General features: G+C 37.2%; 1 protein-coding gene across 1 annotated transcript in view; it reads right to left on the bottom strand.

The window, feature by feature from the left end:
* Window positions 1–3,668: 3,668 nt before the first annotated feature.
* The window catches only part of LOC118737410 (AF4/FMR2 family member lilli-like), a gene marked incomplete in the record, with an annotated part of 423,767 nt that continues 405,137 nt past the window's right edge, over window positions 3,669–22,298 (bottom strand). Inside the window, 5 exon segments of the mRNA XM_036467878.1 lie at window positions 3,669–6,194; window positions 9,404–9,953; window positions 15,555–15,917; window positions 18,399–18,492; window positions 18,577–22,298. Coding sequence (XP_036323771.1) covers window positions 5,645–6,194; window positions 9,404–9,953; window positions 15,555–15,917; window positions 18,399–18,492; window positions 18,577–22,298 — 5,279 coding nt within the window.

Below are 22,298 nucleotides of genomic sequence, written 5' to 3'. Positions count from 1 at the left end.
TATTGGACACAAAACTAGTAAAAACTTGCAAGTGAATAGTTGTTGCACCGTTTTGATATTCTGCTGTAAACATTTTACTATTTATAAATCAGTTTTAAACCCTTTGCTTAAAACGCAAGCACTTCCACAGTCCAGTACATCATTAATATTTTATTGAGATGAGTTTGCCTTAACTTCGCGAATACAACTCTGAAAATTGCTTATTGTGAGTTATTAATGAGCTAAAAGAAGAAACAAAACGTCAATGACAAGTGAATGAAAAAAAACCAACAAACCGAGCAAAACAAAACTCACAAAACAACACAAACAAATAAAAAAAACTGTCATCGAAATTTAAGTTGAAATCAGTCAAGAACGCAGAACGTATACGTCTATATACGAGGAATTTTGTCGATTACTGGAGCCCTCAGTGTTGCTTACTACAGTGTAGCCACTCATCAATGCCTTTTCATTAACTTACCTTTTCAACTAAAATTTTTCGTGTTATAATAGAACGTAGCTAAATATAAACTACTTAGTTTTCAACAAGAAACGTTATTCAATAGAAAATTTCAAATATTTTAAATGTATTTTGAATAGGAACTTATAACTTTTGTGCCATCTGCAAAACTGACGATGTGGCAACTATCTATATAAGGAATAAATCAGCGGACACGGAAAAATCTAAATTCCGCAGATTTCAGCACTTTCTGACTACAGAAAAAATCTGCGTCGTAGGTTCAATTTTCGTGAAATCTACGAAAGTGCTATCACAGAATCCGAATGGCTACGAACGTAAATTCGAAATTCGTAGAGAGCCTTCATTCAATCCGTTCGTAATGAAGATTCGTACAGATACTCTACGACGAGATTATGCTGTCTTTTAAGTAAAATTTTTTGTGTTATCTTTGTATAAAAATATCGTCTAACCAAAACCGTGTAAATCACAGTTTCACACTTTATACAAAACTTCGACGAATCAAAGTTTCAACTTTTTATTCTGAATTTTTAGAAAATTTTTGGCTATGCAGTTTTATAGCCTATACAATTTTAGTTCAATGAAGTACAAGTTTCAAACGGCTAAAAAATGGCGCTGATTGTTAAGATTTTTTTTTTTTGGTGACGGATTTTTGCACTTTTTTCATATAAAAATGAATTTCTTATGAAATATAATGCAAGAGACCGTCAGCAACAAAATTTCAAAATACCAACGCAAGTTTTTGTAAATTGCGCTTTTTATATTAAAAAACCCGAAAAAGTAGCCAAAACAAAAACTCTCAAAAATCAACGCAATTTTTTAGCTGGTTGAAACTTGCACCCAATTAGAGTAAAATTATATGGGCTATAAAACTGCATCTAAAAATTCAGAATAAAAAGTTGAAATTTTGATGAAAACTTGTTAAATTTTGTATAAAGTTTGAAACTGTGATTTACACGATTTTAGTTAAAACTGCTTACCCAAAAATTTTATAAAAATTCAGAATAAAAAGTTGAAATTTTGATGAAAATTTGGTGAATTTTCCTAAATTTTGTATAAAGTTTGAAACTGTGATTTACACGGGTTTGGTTAAAACTTAGACGATATTTTTATAAAAAAAATAACAAAAAATTTCGCTGGAAAAATATTACGAATATTAAAAAAAAAACGTGTGGTCATTTGTTTGAGTCACTGTATATGTTACCGGCCAAACAAGTTGGACGCAATAATATTGTGGACTGCGTAGCTTGAGTTGGACTGATGAGGGTCACTTTTATGAAATTTTTACATTTAAAAACGTTGAAATTTAACCTAAAATATCTCAACTATTATTACAAAAAATTTTATACAAATTGTCTTGCCCGATTGGCTGTTTAGCAATTTTGTAGCTCAAGTCAAAGGGTTCTTGGTAACATGACGCCATGTTTGCGTATATGTTTTCTATTGTTGTAATTTCTTACTGAATAAAGGGCTACTTATGTAATTATTTACAACGCAGTTGAGCTGTGCGATTATTCGATTACTCGAGCAAGTTGGTTAACCCTGTTATTCGGTTAATCAAATACTCGAGTAATCAAGATTTTGATTACTCAAAGCGATGATTAATCAAGTTACTTAAAATATGATTACTTAAAAAAATGATTTTTGCTCGTTAAAATAGTTTGCTTTGGAAAATGCTTATTTTCTTTTTAACAATCTGTATATGAAAAAATAATTTAATCTTAATTCCTGAAAACAGAAACGTTGTTTTCAAAGTATGAAGGAACTTCAATTTTTTTAAATGTAAAGAGTACTTTGAAATGTTGATTATATGTTGATTTTACGCATAATGTTGATTAATCATTAAGTGAATTACTGAAATATTTTTGTTTTTGGTTAAATCTCTATTACTCGAGTAACTTAACTTTTGAGCAATTATAATTTCCAATTAATCGATTGAGTTATTTACTTTATGATTAATTAAAATTTTGAATAATCAATTAAGCGCACAGCTCTGCAACCTTTTTAATTTAATTTTAAAAAATTTTGCCATACAAATGTTGCGCCTCGCCAAATTAAAAATGCCCATCTTCATTAAGGAAACAAAATTTTAATATGTATTTGGATTATTTGCATTTATTTTGAGATTAATAATAAATTTATTTATGGTTTTTGAGTCATGATATTTTATACATTATTTTTTATAATTTTTTGATTCTTGTCATAGGCGTTTGGCATACGCACTAACACAAGTTCAATACATTATTTTGTTTTAATTCCTTTAGATATTGTATGCATCTATTTTGTTTTTTGTTGTATTGGCTTTTTATGTAACGACATACATATTAAATGCAATCAACATACATTTATGGTGTGCTGTAACCATTTTATAAATATAATTTTTTAAATTTGTTTAAGCGCTGAATACAATGTGTAAATCTAGAAACTAAACTAGAAAATTAGCAACAGATTTTATTAAACTTTAAAAATATAAAGACTATTAAGTATATTTAGATAAAGAATAAAAATAAAACAAATTTAGCGGGAAATAGAAGGAATTAATTTAATTAGAACATTTGAAGAGATTAGGATTGTGTAAGTATAAAATAAACTAAAAAGAGAAACAATAAAAAATAAGATATTTAATTAGAAATAACTAAAAGTAAACGAATAGAATAAAACTTGATTGAATAAAGACCTAATGCCAGATTTCCACTAGGTATTAAATTTCCACATTCGGCTTTAGAAAAAAAAAAAAAAAATATTTAAGATAGGGAATAAAATTGGCCAGGCATGAATTTAAAAATTCAGAAATGCAATTCTGCACAAGGATTAAAACTACATCTGGCTTACAAATGCTGAGTAATTACAGATATAAACAGGGAAAATCAAAAAACGCTTTTAGTTTTAACTTTATATATTTTTAAATGTGTTGTTATCCAGCTAAATATATTTTTTTCAACTGCACTATCTTTATGCTAAAAGTCATGTTTGCGTGTACGCATGTATGCTATGAGTTGCCATGTGTATATATGTAATTATTATTTTTTTTTGTCCGTAGGTGATTGTGTACTATTGCATTTGATTAACCATTGGTTTTTGATTATTGGCGCCTTACGTACGTACATACATACATACATATGTATGCATGTATGTATATCTTATATCTCATTTAATATTTTTCTTTTTTTCTTAGCTCTGCAAACATTTCTTTGCTTCTTTTATTTATGTATTTTTTTTTTTGCAAATATGTCCTTTTTATCTGTTACAATTACTAACTTACAATTCTAAGCGTCTTCCATGGCTAATCGCTAAAAATCTGTTTTGTTTTTTTTTGTAAAACTAAATAATAAAATGCAACAAAAACAATTTATAATTATGTATAAACAAACAGTAATTGTGAAAACTAAAATATGCATGCACATACATATCGTCGATATTTTTGCGAAACCGCCCATCGGCCAGTCGCAAAACCGCCTAAATCGCCGTTGTGGCAAAAATGAGGTATGATAACCCTGAACTCTGGGCATCGAGATTTATGCATAAAAAGCGCCAAATCGTTATTAAAAAAACAGATTTTTCAAAGAATAGCCAGAGAAAATACCGCCTATCAAGGCAATGTCTTCAAAGAAAACCCGCTTTTTCGCTCTGCTGTAAAATTTGAGTGCCTTTAGATAGGCGGTTTTGCAATTGGTCGATGGGCGGTTTTGCAAAAACATCGACGATTGATTGTAAAGCATTTTTAGCTTACGAATTAAAGTAAATATGCGTTACTTACGTATTTATGTGTCTGTTTAGTGTTTAAAAATATACGCTGTGCCAAAGCGTAGTTTACATATAATTACACACTAAACTTTTTTCTTTAAGTTGTATTTATTTTTATTGTCTATTAGCGTTAAATAAAATTCTATTGCAGGTGAAAATAAAGAATATACATATTTGTATTTGATTTTTGTCATAAGCAATATCGAAAAAATGTATCTAGCGCTGAATACATTTGTTGAAAGCAAATTTTTTTATATCTTTTTATGCATGTATTTTTGTAGCCTAAACAAAAGTTTTTCTTTTTATACCATTTGGTATTATGTGTGTTTACATAATAATTTCAAACGGCTTTCACTTGTCAGTACTATGTTGCTTGTTTTATATGTATCTTAAAAGCTTAAATCAATTACCAACAAAGTTAATCATATTTTATTTTTATTAATTCTTGTACAATTACCACGTATAAAATATTTGAAAGACTTTCATGATAATTACATAATTTTGCATTATTATTATTATTATTTATTTTTTTATGTTCTTAAAGAAACACACATTTTGAGTTTTCTTACCCTATATACATACAACTATAAGAAATTTTAACGAAATTTGTTGCAACAACTAAATTTTACAAATACATAAAGCGTATTTTCATAATGTTTATATATTTTTTGAATAAAGTATAGTTTTAAGTTTATAAATTGTCTCCAAGCTAATGCTGTCTGTTAAAAAATAGAGTAAAAAATAAATAAAAACAAAATTAACTCGAGTTTTTTTGAAAATAAATATTTTCATTTCAACTGTAGGTACGCTTATTTTCATACTAGCAGCTTGTGTTATAACTAGATTATATATGTATATATAGGACTGCATAGATACAAGCATATTTACTGGTACTTTTGGAAATATATTTGCATAAATATTTTTTTTTTATATGTATTACTACATATATGTACATATGTACATGTACAATGTTCAAATGCATTTTTGTTGAAATATATTTATTAGTGTTGATGTATTTCTCGATCTATTCTATATACATATATATGTATATGTACATACATATGTTTGTATTACCAAACATCAACCACAATGCTTTTTTCAATTCCTTTAACAACGTAAAAATTCACAACAGCTATAGATTACCACATCACCTTCTCCCATACTCATGAACGCTCGCACGCAACTTCTAGCTCTCCCACGCCGTATGCAAGGATCCTTGGCATTGCGTTGCTTTCACTTTCATCCTTTAGATAGTCTCTTCCATATCACTTTTCCAGCAATCTTCACATACGCATGTACATACATACATACATATTTTCCGACTCATAGCGTCGCTTCTTTAGTCACACCTACACGAGTCGTCTTCGCTTCAGACTACTTATTGTGTATGACTAGCGTGTAGGTTTGCATGGACCATGAGACCTGCGCGCAGGACTCCCCGTGTCATTTACCCAGCGCCGTGAGTTGTTGCGTAGTGGCCTGCTGTGCCTGTGCTTGGCTTAGCGCTACAGTTGCTGTGGCTGTTGTTGTTGTTGTTGTTGCAGCAGTTGTATTTTTGTTGGACGAGCCGCTTGTTGGTGCCGGCGCTGGTGCTATACGTATTGGCTTGCTGCGTGGTGCTGTAGCTGTGGTTGGCGGTGTGCTGAAGCTATTATGCGCACTGGTTGTAGATATGGCATGTGTGGGTCCACCAGATGTTGGTACGATTGCATAACCGCCGGTAGTTGTAGCGGCGCCAATATTGCTGGTGGTGGTGTTGTTGCTGTTGCGCTGTGTGATGTTGCTGAGCCGCTTATTGCGATTTGGACTAGTCGAATTGTTGTTGTTGTTGTTGTTGTTGTTGAGTGTGGTTGTTGCTGTGGCTTGCTGCAGCTGTTGTTGTTTGGCTGCAGTTGCACCGACAATTGTTGTTGTTGAAGTAGCTGAAATACGATCCAATTCGGTCATTGCTTCTTGAATGGCGCGTTCGAGTTGTGAATTCAATTTTCGGCTCCTTTTATGGTAGTGTTTTTAGGTATTTGATGATACGTTTATGGTTTTGATTTTAACGTATGTCATACCAATTTGGGAAATGCGGTGTGTTGTTTTTAATTGTATTTGGGAAAATGTGTGGAGGTATTGATTGTTTGATTTTTGTGTTGTTGGTTGATTGATTTTGTTGTTGGTTGGATTTGTTGGTGGTGGTGGTGGTGGATGCATTCAAATGTACAAGACATAGACAATTATTCACATGACACGGATATAGTGGGTTGGTAGGAGTAGAAAAAGCAATAAAAAATAAACAAATTAATTAATAACATATAAACAACACATAGTTTTTTTTTAAATATTTTTTCTTAAAAAAATAAAACATGTCTAATTAGCTAAAAAATTTCGAACCATCAAAAATATACCTTTTTGCATTCTAATTAGATACATATATGATACCTATCTAAGATACATAAATATATATGTATATATTAATAAAGTTATCAGGCATTCAAAAAACTACATACATAAATTCTAAAAAAATATACGTATCTAAACTTTTAATGTTCAAAAATATTTAAATAGCAAAAAAAAAAATATGCACATACATACAAATACATACATATCTATATTACCAAACTAAAATTTTGTTTAAAAACTAAAGTACTCTATTCATTAAATAAAATACAGCACAAATATCATTTTATATATGTTCTTGTGTATGCATAAATATGTATGCAGCATTCCGGAGAAAATTTTTTTTAGATATTTTTTAACCTACGAAAAAGTGCAAGGAAAATTACATTCTAATAATATAAAAATATAAAGTATTTAAATCGTGCATTCGCTCTGCCGTCTAGCCATTTCTGCGTGAAGAAGTAACAAACATTCTTTTCCCAAAAAAATGAAATTGCGATTTTTCTATAGGTTTCTTCCATTTTATGAACATTTGGCCTGAAACTGCAAAAAGTTTCATTACGTTAACTCCTTTCAAACCATATACGATTTGGAAAAAAATACATGATTTTTGCCCACAGTGCGGCGGTGCCTATTTGCCTATTAGGGCGGAGCGAAAAAAAAATTAATTTTTCGACTTCGAAATTCTAAGAGCGTGGAAAAGTTGCGTAACATGTGCATATTGAATCATCTTAAACCCCTTTCCGACAGGATAATACTTACGTTCAAAAAACTATGGGCGAAATATAGAAAAACTGCGTTTTTAGTTTGTCTATTCGACGTCAGCATTTTTTAAAGGACTTTGGAGTTCTAAACATATTACTAATCAAAAAAATTATTGAAAATTATTGAAAAAAAATTATTCAATGCAATGGAGAACCAAATAAAAGAGAAAACTAGAATTGAACAAAAATAAATTTTTTTGGTTCACAAGGACGAATGGGTGTTGAAAATGCCCTTTCGTGTTTAATATGACGTTGTTGAAGATAATGAGAGTCGCAAACTGAACCGCTCAGGAACAATTTTTTATAAGAGCGTGCAATTGCTGGCGTATTCCGATGACATCGACATCATCGGTAATAAGAACCGCGAAGCCTGTTCTGCGCCTTTTCCAAGTTGGATAAGGAAGCAAAGCGATTAGATCTGGTGGTTAACGAGGACAAGACGAAGTATTCCCAGTGAGTGAGTATAGTGCAGCGAATTAAAATCTTTCGGCTCCGCTGGCTTGTCTATGTCATTCGAATGGACACCGAGCTCTGGAAGTATTCGGAACCCGCAGCAGAGGAAGAGTGAGACCCCACTGCGATGGAAAGACCAAGTGGAGAAGGACTTGGCTTCGCTTGGAATTTTCAATTGGCGTCAGTTGCCAAGGAAGAGAAACGACTGGCGTGCTTTGTGGAACTCGGCCAAAATCGCTTAGGCAGTTACAGTGCCAAATAAGAAGAAGAATAAGTATGACACTTAAACAATTGCTATAAGTGCTAATATTAGTTTTCTCATAAATGTAGAAACGGGATGAAATGTATGTTGCGGATGCACTCTTCGAGTGGGAAAACGTATCCGAAAAACGACCGAAAATGGAATCGGATATTATGCCCATTTTCGAATACGTTTTCGGAAAATGTGAATACGTATGTATGGTGCATTAAAACCAAAAAAAAAAACATGATGGCGGACCGATATGGTGACAACTCGTGAAAGACTTACTACTTCTACTTGTGAAAATCTTAGGATAGTCTGGAATGTTGTTTAAACCTTATTTTTCGTTTTGATTTACTGTACGAAAAAAAAAAAATCAAGAGCGAATGCACCTACACAAGTACTAAAAAGCGTAGCAAAGTATTGTTGTGGTTTTGTATTTAGTCTCAGATCCATTGTTCTATCAGAACGTATACATATGAATGTAAACATATATCCGGTAAACTCGCCTATGAACTGATTAGACTGGATCACAAACTTTATTTTTGTTTTTGTTCTCCAGACGCCACCATTCAATCAGCACGTAAAATCGCTCGCTGAGTCCGAAAGTCGAGTTAATTTTTTCTTTATGAATACGTTTTTTAGATATTTGCAATTTACCGTTATTCAGCTTTAAAAAAGAGTGGTTCCACTTAATCACCCAACTTACTCGCCAAATATTTATTAACAGGTTAAATTTCATACGAAACAGATTGCATCCATTAAACAGATGACCCCTTTCTCTTTTCGTGTTCGATTCTAAATTAAGGGCAAAGGGTGAAACATTTTTTGTTCGTTTCTTAAAATGGCACACCTTTTCTCCCCTTGAAGCTTTGTCAGGGCAGATGGTTGCCCTGAAATTTAGATGGTTGCTTAAAACGATAATAGAGCCGTCACTCATACGCCACATACACCTGAGTATGTAGAGTATTTGCATCGAAAAGAAGAGACGTCAGAAATGATTAATTAATTTCTCAGAACCCATGAGGGCTATCGAAAAGTGATGTATATGCGATTTATGTAGAATTTGATTAGCTCTCATTTGCCGTATTGGATTTGCCAATATTGGATTATTCAATTGGTTCGTAAGATATTTGTGATTAAGTGAAGCTACTAAGTTTTTAAGCTGAATAACGGTAAATTGCAAATATCTCGAAAAGTGATCCATAGGAAAAAAAAATTATCTCGATTTTCGGTATTCACCGAGCAATTCTACATAAGAATTGGATAGTGGCATCTATAGAACATTTTTGCTGTAAACCAGTGTTATTCCTCATCATATAATATGTAGGTATGTATGTATACTATATTAGTGCTCACTTTCTAGTATCCTTTTGCGCCTTATGATGCGCCTCCAAGCCATCAGAAAGACTATGCAGCGAAGTGATCGCTATAAGTTCGGTTATGATACGTCCACCACCACTAAACCATTGCACCCAAACTGCAGGTTCACCATTTGTGGTTTGCGGTTGCTCATCAATTTCCACCTGCACAACTTTACCCGGCCAGGCGGGATAACCGCGCGATGGGCCCCAAATCAATTCACCAATCGAGAAAGCATGTGCGACCGTTGATGCAGACGAAGGAGTTGTTGTGAGTGTTGACGCAACCACCACTGCGGTGCTATCGGCCAATTCTGCACCCCCATTGGGAATCGTACGGGCAGCACGTGTGGTACGAGCGCGTAGCAATTTGTTTGGCGATTTTTGTGTGGACTTATGGCATGTCTGGTGGTTAGCTGATGCTTGTGCAATAGTTGGTGTTGTTGCTGGTGTTGGCGTCAACAATTGTGTCGGCGGCGGTGGTGGTGGTGGTGGTGGTGGTGGCGTTGTTGCTATAGTAGTTGTTGTTGGCGAATTTCTTGGTGACTCTATGAATTAATTAGGTCATTAAATACAATTTTATTTTCAGCAAAAATTTGCCGACCGATGCTGGTTAATTTGCGTGACACACTGACGGGTTAATTTAATTTGCGCATGTTTTTTTAGTTTTCTTAGGCCATGGAAGCACATGAAGTACCGAATTATTTTGTAGTTAATTCATTGACAAGTGAAGTATGAAAGTAAATTAGACGAAAACAAACATATATGTATTTGCACATAAAGCTATCACCATGATGTATGTAGTATGTACGAATGTCAATGCGTGTATACTGCTGAGAAAAAACTTCAGTCGCGTTTGGTTTTAGTTACCAAATATTGTGTGTGTGGAGTGGGGATGTGCGATTGATCGGTTAATCAAGTTTTAAGATAATCATAATCCTGATTAATTAAATAATTTGATTAATCAGATTCTGATTAATCAGATCCTGAGTAATTACTGTTTACTCAAACTATAAAAAATAAAAAATAATTGAAATCTGAATAACTTTGTTCAATTCTTTTGAGTTTTCTTTCAAACCAAATGAAATTTTTTTAATAGGTATGTTTGTATGTGCAAATATGTATGTTCGTATGCACATTAAATATTTTTCTTATTAACAAATATAAAATGCCAAACAAGTACGTACTATGTAGTAAATACAGCGTAAATATGTTCATATGTATGTAGCTTCTTAAAATGAAATTTTTTGCTATTTTTGTATGTATATATGTTCTTGTTAATGTGACTAATCAGTTTTTTGATTAATCAAATTAATTAGATTATGATTAATCAATATCTAATTAATAGGAAAACTAATCATTTTGATTAATCAAAAATAATTATTCTTTGATTAAGTAATTAATAGGCTTCCGATTAATCAGCTTGATTAGCTGATTAATCGCACATCCCTAGTGTGGAAAAATATATGTACGTGTGTATTTAGTTGACGTAACTAAAGTATTTTCTCAGTGTATGTGGTGAAATCATCAAAGTGTTTTAGAACAATAAAATGTGTAAAAGTACCTTATTTAAAGCTGCAAAAAATATATACATACATATGTATGTACATATCATCGTCAAAAAAAAAAAAAACCCTATATGGCTAATATGAATTTTTAAAAGCGAATCAAAAACTTTGGGCAAATTTAAATTAAAGCATTTTGCATTACGTAGTTGTTTTCAACAAAAAGTACAAATGGAACAACCACGTTACACCACTGAAAAAATCGTTAACGTCTAGAATCAACCTAATGCGGCACTAAGCCAAAAGGAGCCACACACATATCAACACACTCGCATATCTGGTAAAGCCTCTGATGCAGAGCAAAATCGACGGCGGGCTGTTTCTATACGGAAGTACTCCAAAGACAATACTAAACCTCATCAAGCCCTCATACCACCAAACCAACCGTAACAGTATTTACGTGTACGTCAACACCCCGATAAACAGCACGTTCACCGAATCAGGCCTTCCAGCACTGAAATACAGAATTTCCGAAAGCAGACTTAAAGCATAACTAGACGGCAGCGTTGATCCGGATCAACTCTGGAATTAACTGCAGTTGATTCGGATTAAGTCCGAGTTGATCAATGCTGCCGTCTGTTTAAGCTTTTAGACAGCTACCTAAAATCCTGTTCCAAAATCACTCAAAGCCATAATAATAATAGATTGGCGCTTACACATGTGTTAGTGTTTGGCCGAGCTTCTCCTCGGATTTGTGGCAGAAAGACCTTCGGTTTTACACCGACTCCGAACAGCGATTGTATTTTTATGAGGAGCAGAAATATGCTCGGAGGCTAGGCGTTGCCTGCCGAGAAAGAAAAAGGTTGTAATCTTCAGAGACAGCCTCTCATTTTTTAGATTGAAACATGTTGGAAACGACGGGGCACGGGCCACAGCTACCAATTTATTATCTTTATTATCTAAACGCTTTGTCCACAGCGACGAGAACGAGAAACAGTCAGAGCATACGCGTCTTGGCACATACATACGTCACTGTTGACAGTTACAAGCAGGGACGTGAACCGGATGAAAAATTTTGTCGGTTCGGTTCAGCGGTTCGAACTGTTTTTCCTCCTTTGGATTGGTTCGCCAAAGCGGTTTTTTTGGTCTTTGAACCGGGGTTTCGGTTCGGTTCAACGGTTCGAAAAACAAACAAGTAATAAAGTCTAAGTTCGGGCCGAACATTCAATATCCGGCGCAAGTATTAAATATATGATTTTCACCTTTCCGAAAGCCACCGCAACATGGTATACCGGGGTGTATCAATTTTGAGTAATTTAGCGTCCTTAAATTTCAAAATATTGAAGTTTCAAGCTTTTCTGAAATTTACCGTTATATGAAAAGCGGCCTCAATTTTAGTCTGATTTCAATGATTTTCAACGTTTTGCTTTTATTTGGCAAGCACAATAGCCATACCGAGTTTGGTATAAATTGGTAGACAGGTTACCGAGATACATACATATATGTGATCATAAGTGGGCGGTGCCACGCCCGTTTTCCAAAATTTTATCATGAACGTATTTCTTGGTAAAGGATTGTCGCAGGCATCAATTTTGAATAAATTAGCTTTAATATTTACTACTTTATCGAAGATTTCGTATTTCTCCAAATTACCGTTATATGGAAGATGGCGTGGTTATTGTCCGATTTTGCCCATTTTCAATACCATCCGTTCTACGCCCGAAAGAAGTGCGCATACAAAGTTTCGTTAAGACAGTGTCCGCTTAATCGATTTCTCTTTTTATTCTGATCACTTATGTATACATTTGTCTATATCTATCTCGATTCGTTTTACCTGTTACAAACAACCGTTATGTGACCAAAGTAAAATAACGCGCAAGGTTGAGGGTCAAGAGGTGGGTTGCCTTTACATTTGATATTGTCACATGGTTAACAAACATGGTAGGTATTATGGTAGGTATTAGGTATGCAGTTACAGCGCCAAATAGAAGAAGAAGAAGAAGAATGTATATAAAAAGTGTGCATTAAAGCGTTCGAAAATTAATGCCATAAAGTAGACTGCACTTTTGGAAAGAAATTCGTAATAAAAAGATAACCATGAAAAATAAAACGGGAAGAAAAGTTTTATTTGTTTTTAAAACAAAATAATTCAACAAAAAACTACCAAAATGAGAAAAAGTTTACCTTTTTACCAACCCAAATTTTTTCTAGCAATTTTGGTAAAAATTTACCAAAGTGGCAACCGTGATAACGACATAACAAAAATCCCAGGATCGTAAAAAGCGAAAAAATTAACGTCGTTAGTATGCATACCACGACGTGCAGGGCTATGAACAGTAAAAACCTTAAACGGAAGAAAAATTGGCAAAATTGTACGACCAAAGTGAACGTGCGAGTGCATAACGCGGCAAATTCATATTTAGTTACTGAAGTTAATTTAATGGCTTTAATGCTAGCCATACAAGGGTAACTTCAGACACTAATTATCTTAGTTAAAATAATTACAAATTACCAAAAAATAGTAAGAAATTAGTACAAGATGTTAAAAGTCAGTACATTTGTATACTGAAAAATTCAAAAATCTTGAGAAATTCAAAATAATCCGTATAACGGAAGAAAATTTAGTACTATACAAATGAAATCAGTACGCCTGGAAACCCGAGTATATAGCTTATTGTGTCAGAATCAACGAAATTTTTTTACTATTCTTCACAAGCTTTTATCGCTTTAACTTTATCGAAAATCTTTTATGTACCCTGCAAAAACAGTGACTATCATTTGACAAATCATTTGAGTGACAAGACTGATAGAGATTTCTGTCACTGGCTACCTACAAGTTTCTATCAAATTCTAAAGGGCAGTGTGAAAAATCTGATGTAAACACTTGTCACTCAAATGATTTGTCAAATGATAGTCACTGTTCTTGCAGGGTATGCTATTAATGATAGGTACCGTGACCATCCGTCCTTTATTTCAAAGGACAGTCCTTTATTTTAACCCCCTGTCCTTTATAATTTGTTTTCAAAATAAAGGACGCGTTTTGTCCGTTATTTCTTAAACTGTCCTTTAAATCAGCTCTGCATTTTTCAGAGGTAATTTTTTCTGAATATGAAAAATAAAAATGTTCCTTATAAAATATAATGAAAATCTTCGCCAGTTTGTTTCGCACCCCACTTAAGGGTTTTTATTTAATAGGTAAGCTTTGCACAGTATATAAAGCGCAAGGAAAGTTGTGCACAGGATCGTGTTGCACGCTGAGTTTCCAGTTCCATTGAAAGAGAACAATAAACCCTCTGCTGCACAGTCTTCTAAAGTGCCATTTAGTGTTCGTAATTCACTGGAGCCTTCATTTTTTTTCACTTAATTTGATAATTTTTTTTATTAAAGCTTTTAATATTTGCAAGATACTAGTTGAGCCTGATTTATTATATATAATATATATTAAATTTTTTAGTGCAAAATGCTGAACAAGTGGCAATTTTGAAGAAAATGGAGAATACATTAGTTAATAAATGTTACATAACAAAGACTAGTTAAAAAAACAATTTTATGGTTCCCCAAAACGAAAAAATTACAAAAAATGTTTGAAATGTTATAAAAAAAGGTTCACAAAAATAGTTTTTTTTTTGGTTTTTAGTAAAAATTGGTTGAAAAATGAAGACTGAATTGAACCTCTGTGTGCTGACTTCGGTAAACGTATTTTGGCAGCAAAGGATGACGAAGTCCTTGCAAAGGATTTGGCTTCATTTTCCGGAATCGGTTAATTAACTGGTAAATATTTGATTTAAATTACGATATGGGTAAGGAACTTTTATCATACAAGTTGTATGTACGTATATTATAATTTTGAAAAAAATGTCCTTTATTTTACATTGGTTAATATGGTCACCGTAGTAATAGGCTATGTTAAATTTTATCAACATGTCAGTGTTTTCAGAACACTACTCCGCCCCATACAAAAGCCAGATTACATGTGTACCGTTCATAAATATGCTACACTACATATGGATGCTGATAGGATTTTATCATAAAAATACATAAATAAATGCATGCAAGTATACCTAGACACGTTTGCTTATGCTTTATACAAAGTACATCGACATGCATTAGTATTTATGAGCATACGACGATTTTACGTGATTTTGCTATAATAACTCCATATGAACAATGATGGATATTGTGGAAAAGATTTGCAGACAAAATACAAAAGAAAATATAGCAGCAAAAATATGCCAATCACCGACATATGTACATATCAAGTACAGTGAGGATAAGTGAGTAGCAAGTGAGTTGGGAAAGGATATTTGCAAGTACGGATATTACATGTGTTAGTGTGTGTGTGTGTGTGTGTGCTGATATCTAACGCATATTACGTGTTGTAAGTATGAAATGTTAGCTTGTCGCATTGTTAGTAAATATGTTTGTAGAGCACAAAAATTCAATTCACAAAACCAACAAGGATTCAACAATACATATGTATGTGTATGTTTTATAATGGCGCATTCGAATACGAAATGAAATCTCATTTTTATACCGTTAACAAAAACCAAAACAAAAAATACAAAAAAATACAAAAATATGAGTTGTATCTGATTTGACGTGAGCAACGTCAATTGACTATAGCGGCTACATACGACTACTTACCATGCGAATCGGGTTTCATTAAAATATCCTGCTGTAGCAAGTGATGTTGCTGCATTTGTTGTTGTTGTTGCTGATGCTGCTGCTGCTGCTGTTGACGTTGATGTAGTTGCTGGTGGTGGTGGTGGTGGTGGTGCTGCTGTTGTTGTTGTTGTTGCAGTTGGAGCGTTGTGGCTAAAGCCGAAGATGTGGCGGCTGAGGTAATTGTGTAACCCATACCGCTGTTGCCTCCACCTCCAGCGGCTGCGCTCATTCCACCGACTCCTGTGCCGCCAACGCTCTGTGGCGGTGTTTGCACGCGTCGTATCTTTGCTTCCGATGGTTTGTAAATATTTGTGGTTTGATATGCGCTTGACATGCCGAGTCCTGATCGAAGTTGATGGAAACGCGTACGCGTACGACGGCCATGATTGTTGATGATGAAGCGGCAAGAAAATAAAAATTTTCAAAATACGAAAAGTCGATTAAATGTGGAGTGTTGAAGCGAAAAAGAATTTTAGCTGGTATAAAAATTTATACGCACACAGAAGGAAATGTGTATAGGAACATATTGGCATGAGGAGGTAAATAAATGTGTGGAATGTAGGGTTGGGGGGGGGGGGGGGGGAGACGCGCAGGCAGCAAGTATTATGGTGGTTGAAGTAAAATCGACTATTGGTAGACATTATCGAAAAGTTGCTTGGCAATCAAAAGTGCTGATGTTTCATTTTTGACGGCAATACTCCTCTCCTTCCTATCTGCCAACTAAATACATAAACACACTAGCGAAATTTTTACAACAAAGAAATGCGTTCGATTTGATTGCGGCAGGCATGAGCGCATAATAAGTAACTGCGCAGATAGAAATTTGAGCCAGTATTAGCCTAAAGGCACCTTAACTTGGCTCATTGCTAAAGCTGTGCGGCGTAGCAGCAGCTAATAGAGCGTACAATTTACGAGCCTACTTACTTTAACGATTCTACGCTTCATGCTCATCTTCACTCCCTACTTCTATACGATGGCTTAGACTTTTAGCCATTTTAGATATACATATTTTTTTAGTGTTGGCGCACTACCCCCTCCATCTCTCTTTCTGCACATTTGTTGTACGTATTGCGTGCCGCTGGTGGTATATGTGTCGATTGGAATTTAATGTTGCGTTTAACGTCTTGATTTCTTCATCGAATGTGAGTAGCATAAAGTGTGTGGTGATATCGTTTTCCCATGCCCCCCCCCCCCCCACTACGCTGCGCTGCTTCAGTGTGTGGTGTACACATTATTTTTATATTTTTTTTTTGCGCATGAAAATATGTTCGATATTAGGAATTTATATGCAGAAGCGTGCAAAGGTTTCCTATGCCAGCATAAAAATGCCCAAAGGAAGTTGCGTGATGTTCGGCTGCTTCTTTGTGTAATGCTTCTACATTATGTTCGTTTTTTATAACCGTTGCCTTTTTTCTGGATTTGTTCGACGCTTGGCAAGTCGATTGTAAAAGAAACATTGCCACATTGCGTGCCTTTGTGCGCGTGTGTGCTTGTCTGCTGTTCGAAAGCGTGGGAGTTTGAGTGGATGAGGATTGTAAGTGGTTAGCAGACGATTTTACGAGCACATTAGGTGTCCATTTTAAAACATTTTATGTTCGTGCGATACGATTTTAATATTGCATTCGTAGTTTTTTAAAGATTGAACGAGATACATATGGTATATCTTTTGATTGCTAATTAAACTGCACGAACCCAGCGAACGTTTTAGTGAACCAATGTTCACATACTCGCGAAAGTTCTCTAGTACGATTTTTGATGTGTAAACATTGTAGCTTTGGGTTGGGTTAAAATTTGCATTAACATAGCAGAATTTTTTTTAACTGATTCCTATGTAACCCAACAGTAAATCTATAATTGCTTCTTGTGTGTACAAAAATGAACATTTCTAGACTAGTTCAAGGTTATTCCAGGCCCAATTCGGGACCTTTTCGGCATTATTCGGGATCATTTCGGGACTACTTCACGACTCCTTGAGTAATATTTTCGGGATAGTTCTGGACCATTTCGAGACCAGTTCACGACTATTGGAGGAACTTTTTGGGGACTATATTAGGACCAATTCGGGCCTAGTTCTGCACTGTTTAAGAACCATTTTGGGACCATTTCAAGACTTGTTCGATATCATTTCGGGGCAATTAAAGAACTAGTTCAGGCTCATTTCAGGCCTAGTGCAGTACTACTTTAGGACCATTTTGGGAATGGCTCGGCATAATTTCGGAACTAATAAGGAACCATTTCGGAACCGTTTAAAGATTTGTTCGAGATTATTTCGGCGCAAGTTCACGACCTTATCACAACCACTTCAGGATTACTTCAGGTCAATTTTGGGCTTAGTTCGGGGTGGCTCGAAACTGGTAACGAATTTATCTACAAATAGTCCTTAACTATTGCCGAAGTGGTCATGAAAAAAGAAATGACAAAATGAATAAAATCAAATAAAATTATTGTTTAACTTCTAATACAAGGTATATAGGGAATTGTGAGCTTCTAAGGCCTAGGAAAGAGCTATCGATGAGCTTTTATTATTTAAACGCTTTTACGAGGCAGCTAAGAATTTCTTTAACCTTTGAGTGAAAAAAAATAGAACAGAACTCCGGCATGTTGGACCATGAACTCGTTCATCGAAAATGGTTAGCATGATGTTCTCTTCGAGAAATAAGTCGTAAATATTCTGTGCAAAAATGCTAAACTCACGAAAATTTAATAAGGAAGCATATGCGAGCACTGGACTACAGTTTGGATTTCTAATAACTTTCCAACCCTGCTTGCTTCAGTTTGTGTATTTAAACACTGAAAACACATGATTCCTATTAATGCCCATACCTTTCTCAGCGTCCGTAGTCGATGGTGATTGACGACTGTCTGCACTTAGCGGTGAAGCGGCACCATCAGGTTCCGAGCTGGATACACATTGCACCTACATAGAGAAGAAGAACAAGAATTTTCGATTCAATAAATATACACGAAGAAAAAATATATTTGTCGTATTTATTCATCCCACCATATCACTGCCACCGCTACGATGACTTGGCGGTCGCTCTGGGCTACGTGGACTGTGTGTAGTAGTATCCGGTGGACTGGCTGCAGCCGAACGTTGACCACTACGGCTTAACGAAGTGCTTGTTGAGGATGATGATGTTGCCGATTCCATAACAATTTGCTCCGAGCTCAGCATAGTGCCATGCTGTTGTTGTTGTTGTTGTTGTGGCTGCTGTTGCATGGCGGCAGTTGCTGGCTGTATGGCAACATGCTGATGGTGTTGGCTTTGTTGCTGCTGCTGTTGTTGTTGCTGTACTGGCACGTGCTGCTGCTGCACCTGCGGTTGTGACTGTTGCTGCTGTTGCTGTTGTTGTGCTTGCGGATGTTGTTGCACTTGTATGGTCGCGTTTTGCTGCACGTACGTGGTCGTGCCGGGTTGTTGTTGTGCCGTCGGCATAACCAAACCCATTGGTGTCGAATAAATTTGTCCAATCGGACTCAATTGTCCATTGCTGCCAACAATAAATTGCTGCCCAGCGGCTGTGGGCGAGATGAACTGCTTGTTTTGGGGCGAGGGTGTGCGCAACATCATAGTTGTGCCCTGTGGCGTGGTGGTGAGTATGCTCGGCCCGCAAGTCCCCACATTCTGAATCTGCAGCAGTGTGGTATCGGGTGCCATCACCAGCCCAGTGGGCACAATTAATTGCTGTCCAATGAGATTCATTGGCTGTATTATTTGACCATTTTGCAAGATGATTTGCTGTGGCTGCGTGGCCGTAGCAGTCGCTGGCTTATTGACCATAATGCCCTGTATGCCAGGACTAAGTTGGAATTGTTGCTGATATTGTGGTGGGGCGGCTGAAGCGATTTGTACAACCTGTGCCTGCGGTGGTGGCGGCTGCTGCTGCTGCTGCACGGCAACAGCCGAAGCAGCTGCGGCGGCGGCGGCAGCTACTTGCTGCTGTATAATGGCTGTTTGATTGGGAATCGTAGGGGATATTTGTGGCGAGAGGCTGGTAGTGGGCGTGCTGGTGGGCGAGCCGCTGCCACTGGAGCTCTTACGCTTTTTTGCGCGCCTCTTCACATCTGGCGAAGTGATAATGATGCGTTGCGTCTGCTGCTGTGGACTCTGTTGCTGGTGTTGCTGTTGCGTTTGCTGTACGTAGGCAGTAGTGCCATCGGCTTGTTGCACGATCTGGCTAACCACCTGGCCATCCAGTGTGGCGTATTGCTGTTGTGCGGCAGGCTGTTGCTGCTGTTGTATGACGTAGCCGCCATTGGGCAGCGTATTCAGCACAACTGCTTGTTGGCCATGTAACAGACCGGTGGTGGCCGCTGTGGCTGCATTCTGTGCGGTGGTCAGCAGTTGATTGCCTGCAATTAGCTGCTGACCGCCAGCGTGAATAATGTTGCCGGTGTTGGCGGTTGTCGCCAGTGCCACCTTGGTGCCATTACTTGTGGTCAGTATATTTTGACCGCCCGAATTGAGTATGACTGTGGCCGGCTGTAGCTGTGCAGTGGTGGTGGTGGCGCCAGCTGTGGAAGCCTGCCCCACAATATAGCCGCCTTGGTGCTGATGATGTTGTTGTCCATTTTGTAGTATGATGCTGCCATTTGCGGTCGTCAGCTGCTGGTGACCGCCCAGCACATCCAGCTGATTCTGAGGGTGATGCTGGTGTTGAATGATTACATTTCCTGTCGCCGCTTGCCCAGCGCCACTGCCTGCTGCACCGTTGTTGGCAGTTGTAGTTATTAGTAATTGCTGCTGATTCTGCGCTTGCTGCTGTTGCAATTGCCCTGCCGGCTTACCGTTGGTCGGCATCACAATTAGCTGCCCTGTGGACGTCATTATAATCTGGCTGCTGGGCAACTGTAGCGGAATGGTGTTGCTTGGCGTAGCCTTTTGCAATGTCGCTTGCAGTCTTTGCGATTGTGGTGGGGGTGGTGCAAGCGTCTCCAAGTGCTGTTGGCTAGCTGTGACGGGGGCGGCGGCGGCAGTTGCTGCCGCTGTAGTAGTCGTGGCGGTTGTAGTCGTTATTGCACGGCTGCCAGCCAACGATGTGAACGTATTGCGTGCGAGAGCGAAACGTTGTGGCTGCTGTTGCTGTTGTTGCTGCTGCTGTTGTTGTTGTTGTTGTTGTTGTTGTTGTTGTGGTGGTTGACGTATAATGCGTATCTGCTGTGTCGTCTGCTGTTGCTGTTGATGCAGCTGTGGCTGCTGCTGTTGCACGCGCATTTGCACGACGTGGTTTCCACTAACTTGCGAAACGTGCTGTGATGGCTGTTGTTTTTGTTGCTGCTGTTGCATTGGTGATGGCGATGCAGTGGCCTTAGTTGAAGACCCACGCGAACTTCCCGATTCTACTGAGTCAGCAGGTGAGGGACATGGTAGAGGACTCTCATTGCTGGTTGAAATAGCGCCAACCTGTTCCGGTCGTGGCGTATGACGCTGCGACTCGGGCGTTGAGCGTACAAAGGCGGTGCTTGAGGAGACTGGTGATTCTTGAGCAGTTGGCACGACATTCGGTTTCTGCGTCTGTTGGTGGTGCTGCTGCTGTTGTGACTGCTGTGGTCTAAATAGGACGTTTTGTTGTTGCATTAGTTGTATTTGTTGTGAATGCTGCTGCTGCTGCTGTTGTTGTTGAGGCTTCAAAGTGAGCGTGAAATTCGCGCCACCGTCAGATGCCATTGAAGTTGGCACCAGGAGCTGACCATTTATAGAAACTATTGGCATTTGTTTGATTTGTTGTTGTTGATGTTGCTGCTGCTGTTGTTGCATCTGCATCTGACTAGCTGACACAATGATTTGTTGCTGCTGTGTTGATGTTTGTTGTGTCTTACGTTGTTGCTGTTGTTGTGGTCGGTAAAATGCGTTTTCCTGTTGGGCACTAACTTGCTGCTCTTGTTGTTGCTGCAGTGTCTGCTGCTGATAGTGTGCTACACCATTCTGCACATAAACCTTTTTGGTGGTGGCATAAGTGGTCTGCGGTTTCTTTTCGCCACCCGAAGTGCCCACCGCCTCTTGCTGCATATGTTGCACATTTAGCTGCACAGTTGCATCCACGTTGCCATGTCCATCGTTATTGTTATTATTACTTTCAGCACGATTCAGCTTAATCTCCTTATCTTCTTCAGCCACACTTTCGTATTCGTCTAAGTCCTCTGAATCGTCCGCATCCTCAGCCATCTCTGTGTCATCCTCTGCACACGCTTCTTCTGCCTCTAGCGCGTCCTCTTCTTCTTCGTCTTCGTCTTCATCATCTTCCTCGCCCATGGCGACATTCATCATTGAGCTGTGTAGCAGCGCTGTCTGTTGTTGCAAGTAACCAGTGGGATCATCCTTGAAATTTGGTTGCTGCTTCTTCACTGGCGAGGATAGTGAACGTTTCACGTAGCGCGTGGTGCTTTGTTGATGGCTCATTCCACCGCCGCTGCTTGCCGTCGTCCAAGTGGGTGTTGCCACATTGTTATCCTCACCGGCAATTGTGGTTATTGATGCTGTTGTGGTAGTAACCGCTTGTGGCAGAGGTGGCACACGTTCGGCATCTTTGCGCCACATTTTGTTGTCTACAGCAAGTGGATTGGACAGTTGCTGCTGCTGCTGTTGTTGGATTATTTTGATGCCTGCATTGTTTGTCACATTCTTTATCACATTTTGCTGTTGTTGTTGTTGCTGTTGCTGCTGATAGTACACCTGAGCAGGTGGCAACATTTTATTAGTATTTTGACTAGCTTGTTGTTGCA

Source organism: Rhagoletis pomonella, unplaced genomic scaffold, assembly GCF_013731165.1.
Source record: "Rhagoletis pomonella isolate Grant_MI unplaced genomic scaffold, Rhpom_1.0 Rhpom_scaffold_00004, whole genome shotgun sequence".
NCBI classification, from domain to species: domain Eukaryota; kingdom Metazoa; phylum Arthropoda; class Insecta; order Diptera; family Tephritidae; genus Rhagoletis; species Rhagoletis pomonella.
The sequence above is the reverse complement of the archived record's forward strand: the minus strand, read 5'-3'. Positions and strand labels throughout refer to the sequence as shown.